The sequence below is a fragment of the Scardinius erythrophthalmus genome (assembly GCF_964197995.2).
Source record: "Scardinius erythrophthalmus genome assembly, chromosome: 23".
Classification (NCBI taxonomy): domain Eukaryota; kingdom Metazoa; phylum Chordata; class Actinopteri; order Cypriniformes; family Leuciscidae; genus Scardinius; species Scardinius erythrophthalmus.
Window position 1 is genome coordinate 31,722,164 of NC_138243.1, and position 13,787 is coordinate 31,735,950.

The window sequence follows — 13,787 nt, forward strand, 5'->3', positions numbered from 1 at the left end:
GCTGTGTGAACTGATTCTGGATGAGGTCATTTCCTGTCCCTCCCACCTCGACTGCCCACCACTTCCTGTCGCTATTCTTTTTGCCAATAAACTGAAGGCAAAAATTCTCTCAAGGATGTCAAAATATAACTTGTCTGTCTGTGGTCAAAGTATCGTCATCCAGTCTTACTCAATATAATTCTTCAGAAAATGTTTCCAGGAAGAAAGACTATAAAAACCCACGTTTATTTTTATTCCATTTATATCTGAACATCCCTTCTTAAAATAAAGAAATAGAAGTGAAACTGTGCAAACGTTTGGAAATAAACACTGTTAACCGTGAGGATTTGATCAGTATAACGCCTGAGAGAATCGCCAGAACACGGTAAGAGTTACGCTGGTTACTGAGTGAATATAGTCAGTCTATAGTCTATTTACTGTTGTAGAAACACTCACATAATCAAAAGGAAATATTCTCCATGAAAAATCGTTTATGGAAATGTTTTTAAAGCTAAAGATTGTTTTTATAATGCTCACTGTGTGTGTGTGTGTGTGTGTGTGTGTGTGTGTGTGTGGTCCTGTGTTGTTGTTCTTGTAGTGATGTCACTGATGAAGGCTCCTCCTCTTCCTCTGGTGTTTCTGCTCATGATTCACGGTGAGTCGCTCGTGCTGGAGAAGATTTTATTGTTCTTTAGTCACTTTTCAAAGTCTCTCTTTCAGATCATGAGTGCGGACCCCCTGTTAAAACCCCTTTCACAAACACATTTCTGTGGAAGAAAAATCATCCAAATAAAGTAAAAAAATAAAGGCAGTCAGAGCTAAAATTAAAAAGAATAATAACTTTAGATAAATGTTTAAATTCTTCTGATTGGAATTAATGTACAATATTAAATATGTGCACATCAATAATGATTATATTAATGTTTTGAAAGTGTTTAATGTGTAAAAAAAAAGAATGTGATGAACACGAGGGGTCAGTAATTATGAAACAATCGTTTTTGTGTGAACAATCCCTTTAATGTGTGTTTCGGGATATTATAGCCGGAGTGATGATTATGGCCCTCTTTAACTCTCAGATGGGAATGTGTGTGTCCATCTATAGGTGTTTGTTTCCTATCATTGTTTCCTTGTGAATGTTGTGTTTCAGGAGTTTTCAGTGTTAATGATTGGGGTGTGAGTTACAGTCCTCCAGACATCTGTGCACTAAAGGACTCATCAGTGATGATGAGCTGCACTTATAAATACCCTGGAGGACTTCAGATCAAGAAACTGTTCTGGACCAAAACACCGGTAATAGATAATGAAGAGCCTCCAGATCTGTCTGAGGACCCTGAATACAGTCAGAGGCTTCAGTATCTGGGAGATAAACAGAAGAACTGCACCGTCAGACTGAGTCATGTGACACTGAAGGATTCACACATGTACTATTTCAGATTCACCACTGATAACCCTGATGGAAAATGGACTGGTGATCCAGGAGTGACTCTTACTGTCACAGGTGACTCTGATGAGGTTCATCTCTTCTTCTGCATTATGTTGAATAATAATCAGTGTATGACAGCAGCACTAGATATAGTGTGTGTGTGTGTGTTCAGATCTTCAGGTGGAGTCTCCTGAGAGAGTGACAGAGGGAGATCCAGTCAGTCTGAGATGTAAAAGCATCTGCGCTCCGACTGGCAGACACACATTCATCTGGTACAGAAACACACAGATGATATTAACTGACCTCAGTAACACACTCCTCCTCAACCCAGTGAGAAGAGCGGACTCAGGCAGATACAGCTGTGCTGTAGACGGACACACTCTCATCTCTCCTGCTGTTCAGATCAGTGTCACGTGTGAGTGTCTATTTTATTTAGTGTATAATAACATTATATAGTTCAGAGGGGGTGCTAAGAACATTTTTAAATGCATCAATAACTTCAACACCCTGCATTCATGTATTTTCCATTAAACCATAAAGCTATACATTTAAAATGTTACATTGTAAATGAGTTATTAGGCAGATGTTATCAATCTCTCTGAACATCTTTATTATTTCCTCATCAGTGCTTTGAATCAATAACGGTTTATTGAAACCTGCAGACTGACACTCCCGTAGACATATGCATCTATGTATTGATTATGTCTATGGAACAGATAATGAGGGCTTTAAACTGCAGTGAGCTAAATTAAGGAGTTTGTGCTTTTAAAACTGTGAACAAAATAGAAAAGAGCGCAGCGGGTCAAGATGAAAAAACTGAAAAAACAGACGAGGCATCAAGATGTCTGTGTAATGCATTATGTTTAGATAACAAACCTATTTTTTTGTTAACAACCTATTTTTCATCACCACTTCACTAGGGTGAAGAATTTATCGTAAGTGCAAGAATTTATATTAAAATCTATATTATTTGACATAAATAATATCAGTGAATCTTCACAAATATCAGGGGTATTTGACAATAATCAGGGGCTTAACCCTCAAAAGTAGCTACTCACCAATTGCAGATTACAAGAGGACTTCTGAGCTATTCTGAGACGGGTCTGAAGTCTGAAGATTAAAAATGAAATTTCAGATATTTCTCCTGTAGATCCTCCAGGGTATGCTGAGATCTCCATCAGTCCATCTGGTGTAATAGTGGAGGGAGATTCAGTGACTCTGAAGTGCAGCAGTGACTCAAACCCTCCTGCAGAAATCAGCTGGATTAAAGGAGGAACGCTTGTAGGATCTAAACCAACAACATGTTTATTAGATCCTATACCAACTAAACTACTGAAGGAAGTGTTACCTGTAGTGGAAGAGCCTCTTCTCAATATTATTAACTCGTCTTTATCTTTAGGTCATGTTCCAAGAATATTCAAGCTGGCAGTTATAAAACCTCTTATTAAGAAACCACAAATAGATCATAATAATCTAGCAAATTACAGACCCATTTCAAATCTACCTTTTATGTCTAAAATACTAGAAAAAGTTGTGTCCGCTCAATTGTGCTCTTTCTTGCAAGAAAATGACATCTATGAAAAGTTTCAGTCTGGATTCAGGCCGCATCATAGCACTGAAACTGCGCTCGTTAAAATCACAAATGATTTACTTCTAGCTTCTGACCAAGGCTGTATCTCAATACTAGTTTTACTTGATCTAAGTGCTGCGTTCGACACTATAGATCACACAATACTATTAGATCGACTACAAAACTACACTGGTGTTCATGGACAAGCATTTAGCTGGTTTAGATCGTACTTATCAGACCGCTACCATTTTGTCTGTTTAAATGGGGAAAAATCGAAGATAACGTCAGTAAACTATGGAGTGCCGCAAGGATCTGTGTTAGGCCCTCTGCTATTCTCAATATATATGTTGCCGCTTGGAAATATTATAAGAAAACATGGAATTAATTTCCACTGTTATGCTGATGACACTCAATTATATATTTCATCACGACCAGATGAAAACAATAAATTATCTAAATTGACAGAGTGTGTTAATGACATAAAATACTGGATGTAATTTTCTGCTATTAAATTCAGATAAAACGGAGGTATTACTTATTGGTCAAAAAAACTGCCCACAAAACCTCTTACAATACAACTTTACTTTAGAAGGATGTCCTGTTACTTTATCCACTACAGTAAAAGACCTGGGTGTTATATTAGACCGCAACTTGTCTTTCGAAAATCATATTTCATATGTTACAAGAACAGCCTTTTTCCACCTTAGAAACATTGCTAAGCTACGTAACATGCTATCTGTTTCTGATGCAGAAAAGTTAGTTCATGCATTCATGACCTCGAGACTAGATTAGTGTAATGCGTTATTAGCTGGTTGTCCTGCATCCTCAATAAACAAGCTACAGTTAGTCCAAAATGCAGCTGCTAGAGTTCTTACTAGATCGAGGAAATATGATCATATAACACCTATTCTATCATCTCTACATTGGTTACCTATAAAGTTCCGTATCAATTACAAAGTATTACTAATGACCTATAAAGCCCTAAATGGCTTAGCTCCTGGGTATTTAACGGAACTTCTATCACCCTATAATCCATCGCGCTCTTTAAGATCACAAAATTCGAGGCTACTGGTCATTCCTAGGATATCTAAGTCCACTAAAGGAGGGAGAGCATTTTCACATTTAGCTCCTAAACTGTGGAATGGCCTTCCTGATATTGTTCGAGGCTCAGACTCGCTGTCCCAGTTTAAAACTAGATTGAAGACGCATTTCTTTAACCAAGCATTCACATAATATTTACCTTTTATACTACAGGTGAATCAGAATGAATGCATTATTGTTATGAACAGCAGCTACGCTAATTATTTTCCTTCTGCTTTTCTTTTGTTATCTCGGGACGCTAGTCCCGAGGTAAATACAGATTGTCAGCTCCAGTTTGTATCCAGCCTCCCATGGAAACTACAGATGCCCCAACACCCGTGCAGAGACGACTCGAAGCCTGTGAAGAGACGACTCGACGCTGGCGATTTTTCTATGTACAATTATGCCCTAAATTAATGCATGTTTAACTAACTATTTTTTTTTCTATGTACATTTCTGAAATGCACTTTCTGTAAAGCTGCTTTGAAACAATATGTATTGTGAAAAGCGCTATACAAATAAATTTGTATTGAATTGAATTGAATTGAATCTGGAAGAATCTACAGCATCTCAAAGATCAGCTCTGATGACAGTGGAGAATACAAGTGCAAGTCCAGCAATGAACATGGAGAGACATACTCCGATGCTGTGACTTTAAACGTCACAAACGTCACAAGCATCATGTGTGAGTTCATGATGGTTCAGAAACTGTGACATTAAATCCTCTAAACACTGACTGTGATTTCTGCTTTAGACCCACCACAGAATGTCTTAGTGTCATTCTTAGTGTGTAGATTTAATTATGATCTTCTCCCTCTATCAGATCATAGTGGCGCTGGTTTGCTCGTCTGGGTAATGATCGCAGTGGCGTGTGCAATATTCACTATCATGATCACCATCATACTATATGCAATGTAAATAAAAATGTATCAACAAAAAGTAATATAATTTGCTTTTAGACTAATACAAAAGTACATTTGAATATTGCACAAAACAATTAAATGGCTTGTTTCCGTTTCTTTTTAACAGTTGGAAGAAAAGGATAAACTGTAGATCTGCAATACAGGAGTATGTGGTGAGATGGCCAAAGAACCACAGAATGATTCTAATAAATCAATTACAGCTTCTTTGTACATGTAGAACACATATATTGTCATGTACTGCTCTGAGACACGAAGCTTGAGGATCCAAATGCAGTTTATTTGAACAGAGGGTAATCCAAAGACGTAATCCAGAAAAGGGGTCGCAGGGTAACAGGGGTCGCAGGGGTCACAGGGTAACAGGGTCGCAGGGGTCACAGGGGTTGCAGGGGTGACAGGGGTCACAGGGTAACAGGGTCACAGGGGTTGCAGGGGTCACAGGGTAACAGGGGTTGCAGGGGTAACAGGGTCACAGGGGTAGCAGGGGTCACAGGGTAACAGCGTCGCAGGGGTCACAGGGTCACAAGGGTCACAGGAGACACAGGGGACACAGGGTCACAGGGGACACAGGGTCACAGGGGACAGGGTCGCAGGGGACACAGGGGTCACAGGGTCACAGGGGACACAGGGGTCACAGGGGTCACAGGGTCGCAGGGGACACAGGGGTCACAGGGTCACAGGAGTCACAGGGGACACAGGGTAACAGGGGTCACAGGAGTCACAGGGGACACAGGGTCACAGGGGACACAGGGTCACAGGGTAACAGGGGTCACAGGGGACACAGGGTCGCAGGGTAACAGGGGACACAGGGGTCACAGAGTCACAGGGGTCACAGGGTCGCAGGGTCACAGGGTCACAGGGTCAGAGTCACAGGGGTCACAGTGTCACAGGGTAACAGGGGACACAGGGTCACAGGGTAACAGGGGTCACAGGGGACACAGGGGTCACAGGAGTCACAGGGGACACAGGGTCACAGGGGACACAGGGTCACAGGGTAACAGGGGACACAGGGGACACAGGGGACACAGGGTAACAGGAGACACAGGATACACAGGGGACACAGGGGTCACAGAGTCACAGGGGTCACAGGGTAACAGGGTCCCAGGGGTCACAGGGGTAGCAGGGGTCACAGGGGTCACAGGGTAACAGCGTCGCAGGGGTCACAGGGTCACAAGGGACACAGGGTCACAAGGGTCACAGGGTCACAGGAGACACAGGGGACACAGGGTCACAGGGGACACAGGGTCACAGGGGACACAGGGGACACAGGGTCACAGGGGTCACAGGGTCACAGGGTCGCAGGGGACACAGGGGTCACAGGAGTCACAGGGGACACAGGGTCACAGGGGACACAGGGTCACAGGGGACACAGGGGTCACAGGGGTCATAGGGTCGCAGGGGTCACAGGGTCACAGGGGTCACAGGGTAACAGGGGTCACAGGGGACACAGGGGTCACAGGGGACACAGGGTCACAGGGGTCACAGGGTAACAGGGGTCACAGGGTAACAGGGGTCACAGGGGACACAGGGGTCACAGGGGACACAGGGTCACAGGGGACACAGGGTCACAGAGTCACAGGGGTCACAGGGTCGCAGGGTCATAGGGGTCACAGGGTCACAGGGTCAGAGTCACAGGGTCACAGAGTCACAGGGGTCACAGTGTCACAGGGTAACAGGGGACACAGGGTCACTGGGTAACAGGGGTCACAGGGGACACAGGGGTCACAGGAGTCACAGGGGACACAGGGTCACAGGGGACACAGGGTCACAGGGTAACAGGGGTCACAGGGGACACAGGGGACACAGGGTCACAGGGGACACAGGGTACACAGGGGACACAGGGGTCACAGAGTCACAGGGGTCACAGGGTCGCAGGGTCACAGGGGTCACAGGGTCAGAGTCACAGGGTCACAGAGTCACAGGGGTCACAGAGTCACAGGGGTCAAAGGGTCGCAGGGTCACAGGGGTCACAGGCAAAAAGGAAAATCCAAGGACAGGCAGAGATCAAAACCAGGAACACGGGAATAACAGACAAACACTCAGAATTGCAGTACAAACACTAAACAAGACTTTGCAGAGAATGAATGTGAAGACCAGGCTATTATAGGGTGAGTAAACAAGGTAATGAGACGCAGGTGAAAGTGATAATAGTCTGAGCTGAGGATTATGGGGAATGGAGTCTGTGGATGTGAGGTGATCGTCCGGGTTGGTTGATGGTAATCCCAGGCACTCTCACTGGTGATCGTTACATACATACATATTATATATATACTCAGGATTGTACATGGTTTTATGAGTATAGACTGTGGAGTGATTACACTTTTGATTGTCATGGTAACAATTTTAAATCTTTTACATACATTTTTTTTCCCTACATTTAAAATGGTGAATCCGTCTCTCTGTTTCCTTGTAGAACGATCCCAGACCTGATCCCAGACCTGATCCCAGAGCTGATCCCAGACCTGATCCCAGTGAAGGCACATATGCAGCTATTGACCTCAAGTCCAGATCATCTGATCTCTACGACACACTCACTGTAAGAGAAATATCAAGATCTACATGTGCAAAAGAGTTTGTGCATTCAGAAGTCAGATAATAAATAATAATGTGTTTTTGCCATAGACTGTCCATCCCAGACCTGCTATTCCCCAGTCGGGCTCTTCTGAATATGAGAATCTGTCAGTAAGTTTCTCAAGTCTTCTCAATTTCATCAGCAAATAAAAAAATTATCCTCAATCAATCAACTAGTCAATAGATACTAAACAGTCTTTTCTTTCTGTTGCAAGATGAATTATATGAATCGTTTCACTGACAGAAATATATATTTTTTCTGAGATTATTTGTACCATTTGTAGTGTTGATTTATGCAAATGTCTTATTTCTGTTGTAGGCACAGCAAGACGCCACTGTAAGATGAAGCACAAGCTAAACTTTAACTTTTGCCCCATCGCTGGACACATCCACCTCACAACTACCAATGAAAAATGAAATGCATTTTAAGAGTTTCCATTTTTGCAGAAAGTAATGGATTATATTCATGTGACATGAATAAACAGTCAATGTGTAATTAATAAATGAGTTTAGAGTTGTTTCTGTAATAATTTATACATTTTATCTGTGTATTAAAGGGTCCACGTGACAGATTTTTCTCTTTATTCCTTTTCAAATAAAACATTAAATGATAAAAATTATTCTATATGAGCCTTATTCTCTGCTAGTCATCCTAAAATAAATAAATATAAATTATAAATCATAAGCAGATAATGGCTAATATATAATATACACTGCCTGGCCAAAAAAGTCACTGTTTGGATTTAAGTAGGCAAATATATTACGAGTCTATGATTGGATCATTATCGCAGTGATTATTATGTTTCTAGGATGTTATATGTTTGGCAACAGTTTTTCTAACCCTAACTGATGGAGTGTGTAGCTTTTCCTTTTTTATAACATGTAGGAAGACACATCATGGCCATATTCCAGGATTACAGTGTCAAGATTCATCAGGCTCAGATTGTGAAAGAATGGTTTTGAAGAGCATGAAGAATCATTTCCACACGTGGATCGGCTCCTCTGAGTCCAGAGTTTAAGAGTCTTTAGGTTGTGCTGGAGGAGACTTTACAGAGTGCTGGACTCTTGTCAATACAAGATCCTGACCAAACACATCACAACATTTATTCCCATTAAGAAATGAATCTTGATATTGTCATCCTGGAATATGGCCCCAGAGCCGGCCCAGCCACTAAACGACCTTTGCAATTGCAAAGGGCCCCGTGGCCAGCAGAGGGCCCCCTAAAGTCACTGCTAGAGAAAAAAATTCACACATAAAAAGTAACATAAAATAAATAAATACAAATAAATGGGCCTACAACGCTCTTTATCAGGCATCATGATAAGCACAGTTGTTATTTATTTATTTCTTATAGCGATTAACAATTTTCCCGCGACCGCGAGTCTTGACCCTGAAATAGTATCAAGACTAGATAAATTAGCTAAAAATATAAAGATTTAACAGAAATGCTAATTCTCATTGAGATCTTTAAATAAAATGAATACTCTTATACAAATATTGATGAAATCAGAGCCACATAAATTCAAATGCTTCAAGCTTATTTCTGATTTTGTGTCGTGAACATTGATTTTGCAGTGTATTTATCTTGAACACATTTTGTGTTTATTGTTATAAACTGTAAATGCTGTTCTACATACATTACTCAGAGATCATGCTGGTTTTGTGTATATTTCTGTAATGATCATGTGATTCAGATAGGTGGCGCTATGACACCATAAACCACCAGCGTAATTCAGTCATATAACATAACATTACATTTCTTCATGAATTAGATATAATTCATTAAGTACGTTTTTAATCCGTTGTTTTTATTCATTTATTTGATATTATACTTGTCATATTTTAAATATTCAGTAATAGGAAAGGAAATGAAAATGTCAAATAATTATCTAAATATAAAGAAACTGATTTCTATCCACATGTCATTTTAATATCAGTATCTGGCATCTATTAGTATTTTCATTCCAAATAAATATATAAATATACAAATAAACTTAATTTAATTTAATATAGGAAAATAAATTAAGAAATGACTTGACAAAACAAAACAAATATAATTCATTTTTAATTACATATATTCACAGTTTTATTTTTGTATTACTATTTATTTAGTAGCTATTTTCTGTTTATTCTTCATTTATTTAATCTTTTATTTGCTCGTTCATTTATTTTTTTTCATGTATTTTTATATTTATACCTTCTTTTATTTTTATATTTGTGTATTTATTCCCACGTGTATTTATTTACTATCGCATTTATTTCTATATAACATGTATTAATTTTATATATGTGTTTTATAAAGGTGGATACGTTTATTTATTTTTAACGGCTCTGGGTCCTCAAGAGGGCGGGGCTATTAAAAATATTAATTTGCGAAGAAAGTCTGCAGCCAATGAAAAGCGGAAGGTCAGAATATGCTAATGAGCTCTTGACAGCTGTGAGACTGGAAAGTCTGGAATCCTGCAGCTCGTGAGGAGGAGAGGAACCGTTAACTCTCTCAACTCTCAAACTGACAGGATTTCATCATGGATACCACATTTTCTTCATTAAAAACGGCTGTCGGTGTAGTGTAACATTAAGTGTGCGGTTTTCCTCCTCTTTAGATGAGTTTGCGCTGAAGGAGTCGTTAATAATGTTCCGTTTGTTCTCGTCGGAGCGCGGCAGACAGAAGCAGCGGCTCGAGCTCAGTCTGGCGGGAATCTGCGAGCTCGAGCTGCTCAAGCGCAGGCACGAGGCGTTGGTCATCAGCGCGCTCGCGCTACACGCACCCGAACCGGAACCGAACCAGAACCCGAGGTGCCCGCCGCCGGTAAGCCTTCTTCACGGATATCTTTATACACTTTAGAAACACTGGAGAAGGAGTTTAATTTGTTAAATACGCGAAGGAGATGTTTTAGGCTTCATAACGAATCTTCACATCAAAAACTTAAAGAAAACACGCTTTGTTTTTATAGTTTTTTGGTGTTCTCCTACACTGAAAAAAAAAAAAAAAAAAACGGTGCAGAAACCGTTTTCACTCAGAAATTCCACTAATAATTTTAAGTATAAGACTTAAGCTAAATAGTAATTTCCTCTAAACTCAACTCTCTAAAAAAATGCTGGGTTGTTCCAACGGTCAAATATGAACAAACCCAACCGTTGAAACAAGAACGGTCTAGAAACCGTTTTCACTCATAAATTCCACACATAATTTGAAGTATAAAGACTTAAGTATTAATTTCCTCTAAAACAACACTATAAAAAATGGTGGGTTGTTTCATCGGTCAAATATGGACAAACCCGTTGGATTCAAACGTTTAATTTAAAATTTAAACCCGACGGTTGGGTTTGTCCATATTTAACCGTTGAAACAACCCAGCATTATATTTACGCTTTAGTAATAGTATGTTTTAGTGTTATGAGTTTATTTTCCTACAGCAGGGGCGATTCTAGGATTTTCATTTTAGGGGGGCTCAGCCCCCAATGAGGGTATGATGTAAAAAAAAAGAAAGAAAAAAAGTTAGTTTATGGTCTAATGCTCATTATTAACTAGTTTCATTCATTCATCCAGTAACATGCATATGGCACGGTTTTATAATCACTGAGGTCCCGAATGTGAGGTATTTAGGGGGGTTCGGGGGCATGCTTCCCCGAGAAAATTTTGATTTCTCTGATCTACATATGTGCATTTTAAGATGTTTTGAAGGCCAAAAAAATTGTATGACAATAGCTTTAAAACCATGTGCGGGCAGCTGGGTTTTTTTCTCACCTCATCAGCAGCACACTCTTTTTCTCTTTGTTTTTATCTTGCTCTGTCTTTTCCCTTCCTAAAGCTGAGCTTTGACTGATATAGGCTTTTTATTTTTGTCTGTCAGTGAAGAAAGTAAACATAGGGTCAACTGATAGGTTGATTCATGAATCATTTTCTCAGACAAAGCTACCAGGAAAGCTAGGTAACTAAGTCCATCTACAATGAAATATAAATTATTTTATTTTTTAAGCTTTTTAGCCTTTATAATCAACAATACGGTTGGTTATTCATCAAGTTACCCCGTGAAAATCTATTTAATTTCAAATCATTTAACTAACCAACATGTATTAATGTAATTGTCTATTGGCAATATGATTAATCTGTTCTATATTTATTTCTATTTATTAAAAATAACAACATGAATTATCAATTTGCCACTTCTATAAATCAAGTACTTCACCTGTTAACTGTCACCCCCCTTTTTTTGAGTAGACATGAAAGTATAGATGTACAATTGGTCTTGTTTTAAAGAAAACATTTGGCAGATTTTTGTAGAAGTGAAATAAATTAAGGAAGTGAAACAGAAAAAAGTTATAGAAGTTTGAGTTTATGGAAATGTAAAATGTAAAAAATTTAATTATTCATATTTTATATAAAATATATATTTTTAAAACCTAGGTGACTCTAAAACTGCAAAAAAATCAAAGTAAAAAATCTGAACAAGTTGTGTTTCAAAATTTAGGTTGATATCTCAAAAAATGAGCTTTCAGTAAGATTTTGTTTGGGCGCAGTACCAAACATTTTCACTAGGTGACAACCAGACTCCATTACTGCCCATATAAGGGCGCCTCCATTTCCATATGTGGTTTGAGTGATCATCTGAACCATTATTTCCACAATTTTCATACAATTTATTAAGTAGACATTCTATTCAGAAGTAATATGGGAAGTTTGGCAGATTTTGATATGAATTCAACCTCTAAGAAACACATAAAAATGTTCATTGCTATTTCAAAATAAAGGTCTGAACACACCTAGGAATATAAAAATAGTCTTGTTGCAAATTGATAAATTACGGCTCCTCTGTAATTTATTTTGAAAATCAGTCACCAAATATGAAAACTAGAGATTGTAAGCTTTCAAATGATATATAGTTTGTCAAGATTAGTTTAGGTTTAGTATAGGATATTACTGTTTTAAATATGTAATGAATTTGGGCCCACCGGTTAACAGGTTAAAAGAAAATCACAAATCCCTTTACTCTACTCTTACTCTAATATATGTATCATGATACACTCCTCCTGATTCATTATTACTTAATACAAAACTATTAATACAAAACAAAATAACTCCACATGATGTTTCTCTCTCTGGGCCATCTAGTGCTTTCAGACAATTATGTGTGTCTTTAATCATTTCTGTGCATGGCTGCATAATGTAATGCCGAAATACAAAATAATATGTTTTAAAGTTTAAAAAGTAAATTAAAATAAATCATGATCGTTTTCTAAAGTATGTTTTCATGGGTGTTAATCGCTTCATTTTTGTAGGAATAAAAAACAACTATCACACTGTGATAAGGGCTGAAAGGTGAACGCAGCGAAACGTATTGGTATTGGGTGAGAAACCAAACCGTCCCGTGTTGCTCAATGCTCCAGTAACATTACATTATGTAAACTGCAATGCATTTATGACAAAGAACTGCACCGATGCAGATGTAATATCATAGCAATCTATCAATAAATGCACTCACGACACACCTTGTACTCTCTGATGTTCGCTCTGCTCGGCGGCGCCCCTGCAGATTGAAAAATGCGCTAAATCCAAGCAGACTCAGACAAGGGGTGGAGCCGAAACTTGACGCAGCTTGCCGCCGTTTCAAATGAGTTTTTTTAAAGGGGACTGAAGCGATCAAAAATGTATTAATCAAATATTTTTTAGGGGGGCTGGGCAGAAGTTTAGGGGGGCTGAAGCCCCCCTAAAAAGGGCCTAGTGACGCCCCTGTCCTACAGTAAAGCAGAACACAATTGACATGATCATTTGCGAAATTTGTTGTTTTTTCCCCTCAGACTAAAGCAGAATATAAGAATAATATTCATATTGTTGAGCCACAGAAAGTGTTTGGTTGAATCTTTCACAGGTTCTGCTCTTCAATAATCATTAAAATAAGGTTATATTTGTTAGCATTAGTTTACTACATTAGTTAAAAATACTTCTAAAGCATTTATTAATCTTAGTTACTGCTATTTTTAACATGTACTAATCCATTATTAAAATTAAAAGTCGCGTCTGTTTATGTGATTTGATGGGTTCTGGATCTGAAGACAACACACACACACACACACACACACACTCACTCAGACACACACACACTCAGACACACACACACACACACACAGAGAGAGGCTAAGTAAGGTTAATTAAATAATATAAACATATATCAACTTTTGATTTCAATAATGTATTCCTTAAAGGTGCCCTAGAATGTGAAATTGAATTTATCTTGGCATAGT

The 13,787-nt window shown here is 39.0% G+C and overlaps 2 protein-coding genes across 7 annotated transcripts in view; both read left to right on the forward strand.

Annotated features, from left to right (window-relative positions):
* The first annotated feature begins 607 nt into the window (after window positions 1–607).
* On the forward strand, window positions 608–4,589 carry LOC308684105 (sialoadhesin-like). The gene is made up of 3 exons (XM_081355155.1): window positions 608–634; window positions 1,127–1,477; window positions 1,575–4,589. The coding sequence occupies exons 1-3, from the start codon at window positions 625–627 to the stop codon at window positions 1,856–1,858; spliced, it is 645 nt and encodes a 214-aa protein (XP_081211281.1). The 5' UTR covers window positions 608–624; the 3' UTR covers window positions 1,859–4,589.
* A 5,349-nt stretch (window positions 4,590–9,938) lies between these two features.
* Window positions 9,939–13,787, forward strand: part of dact3a (dishevelled-binding antagonist of beta-catenin 3a) — a 21,344-nt gene continuing 17,495 nt past the window's right edge. For 2 of the 6 annotated variants that reach the window (XR_014029322.1, XM_081355142.1), the window contains exon 1: window positions 9,939–10,353. Coding sequence is in view for 4 of the 6 variants with exons in the window: in XM_081355142.1 (XP_081211268.1) it covers window positions 10,177–10,353 (177 nt within the window). In the remaining 2 variants the exon portion in view is untranslated. The remainder of the gene's footprint in view (window positions 10,354–13,787) is intronic. The other 4 variants (XR_014029323.1, XM_081355145.1, XM_081355143.1 and 1 more) reach the window with 2 other exon arrangements.

Excerpts from the sequence above, each read along its gene's own strand:
- LOC308684105 (XM_081355155.1), top strand. Across the intron at positions 1,478-1,574 it reads AGTGACTCTTACTGTCACAG|ATCTTCAGGTGGAGTCTCCT; the intron begins GTGACTCTGATG and ends GTGTGTGTTCAG.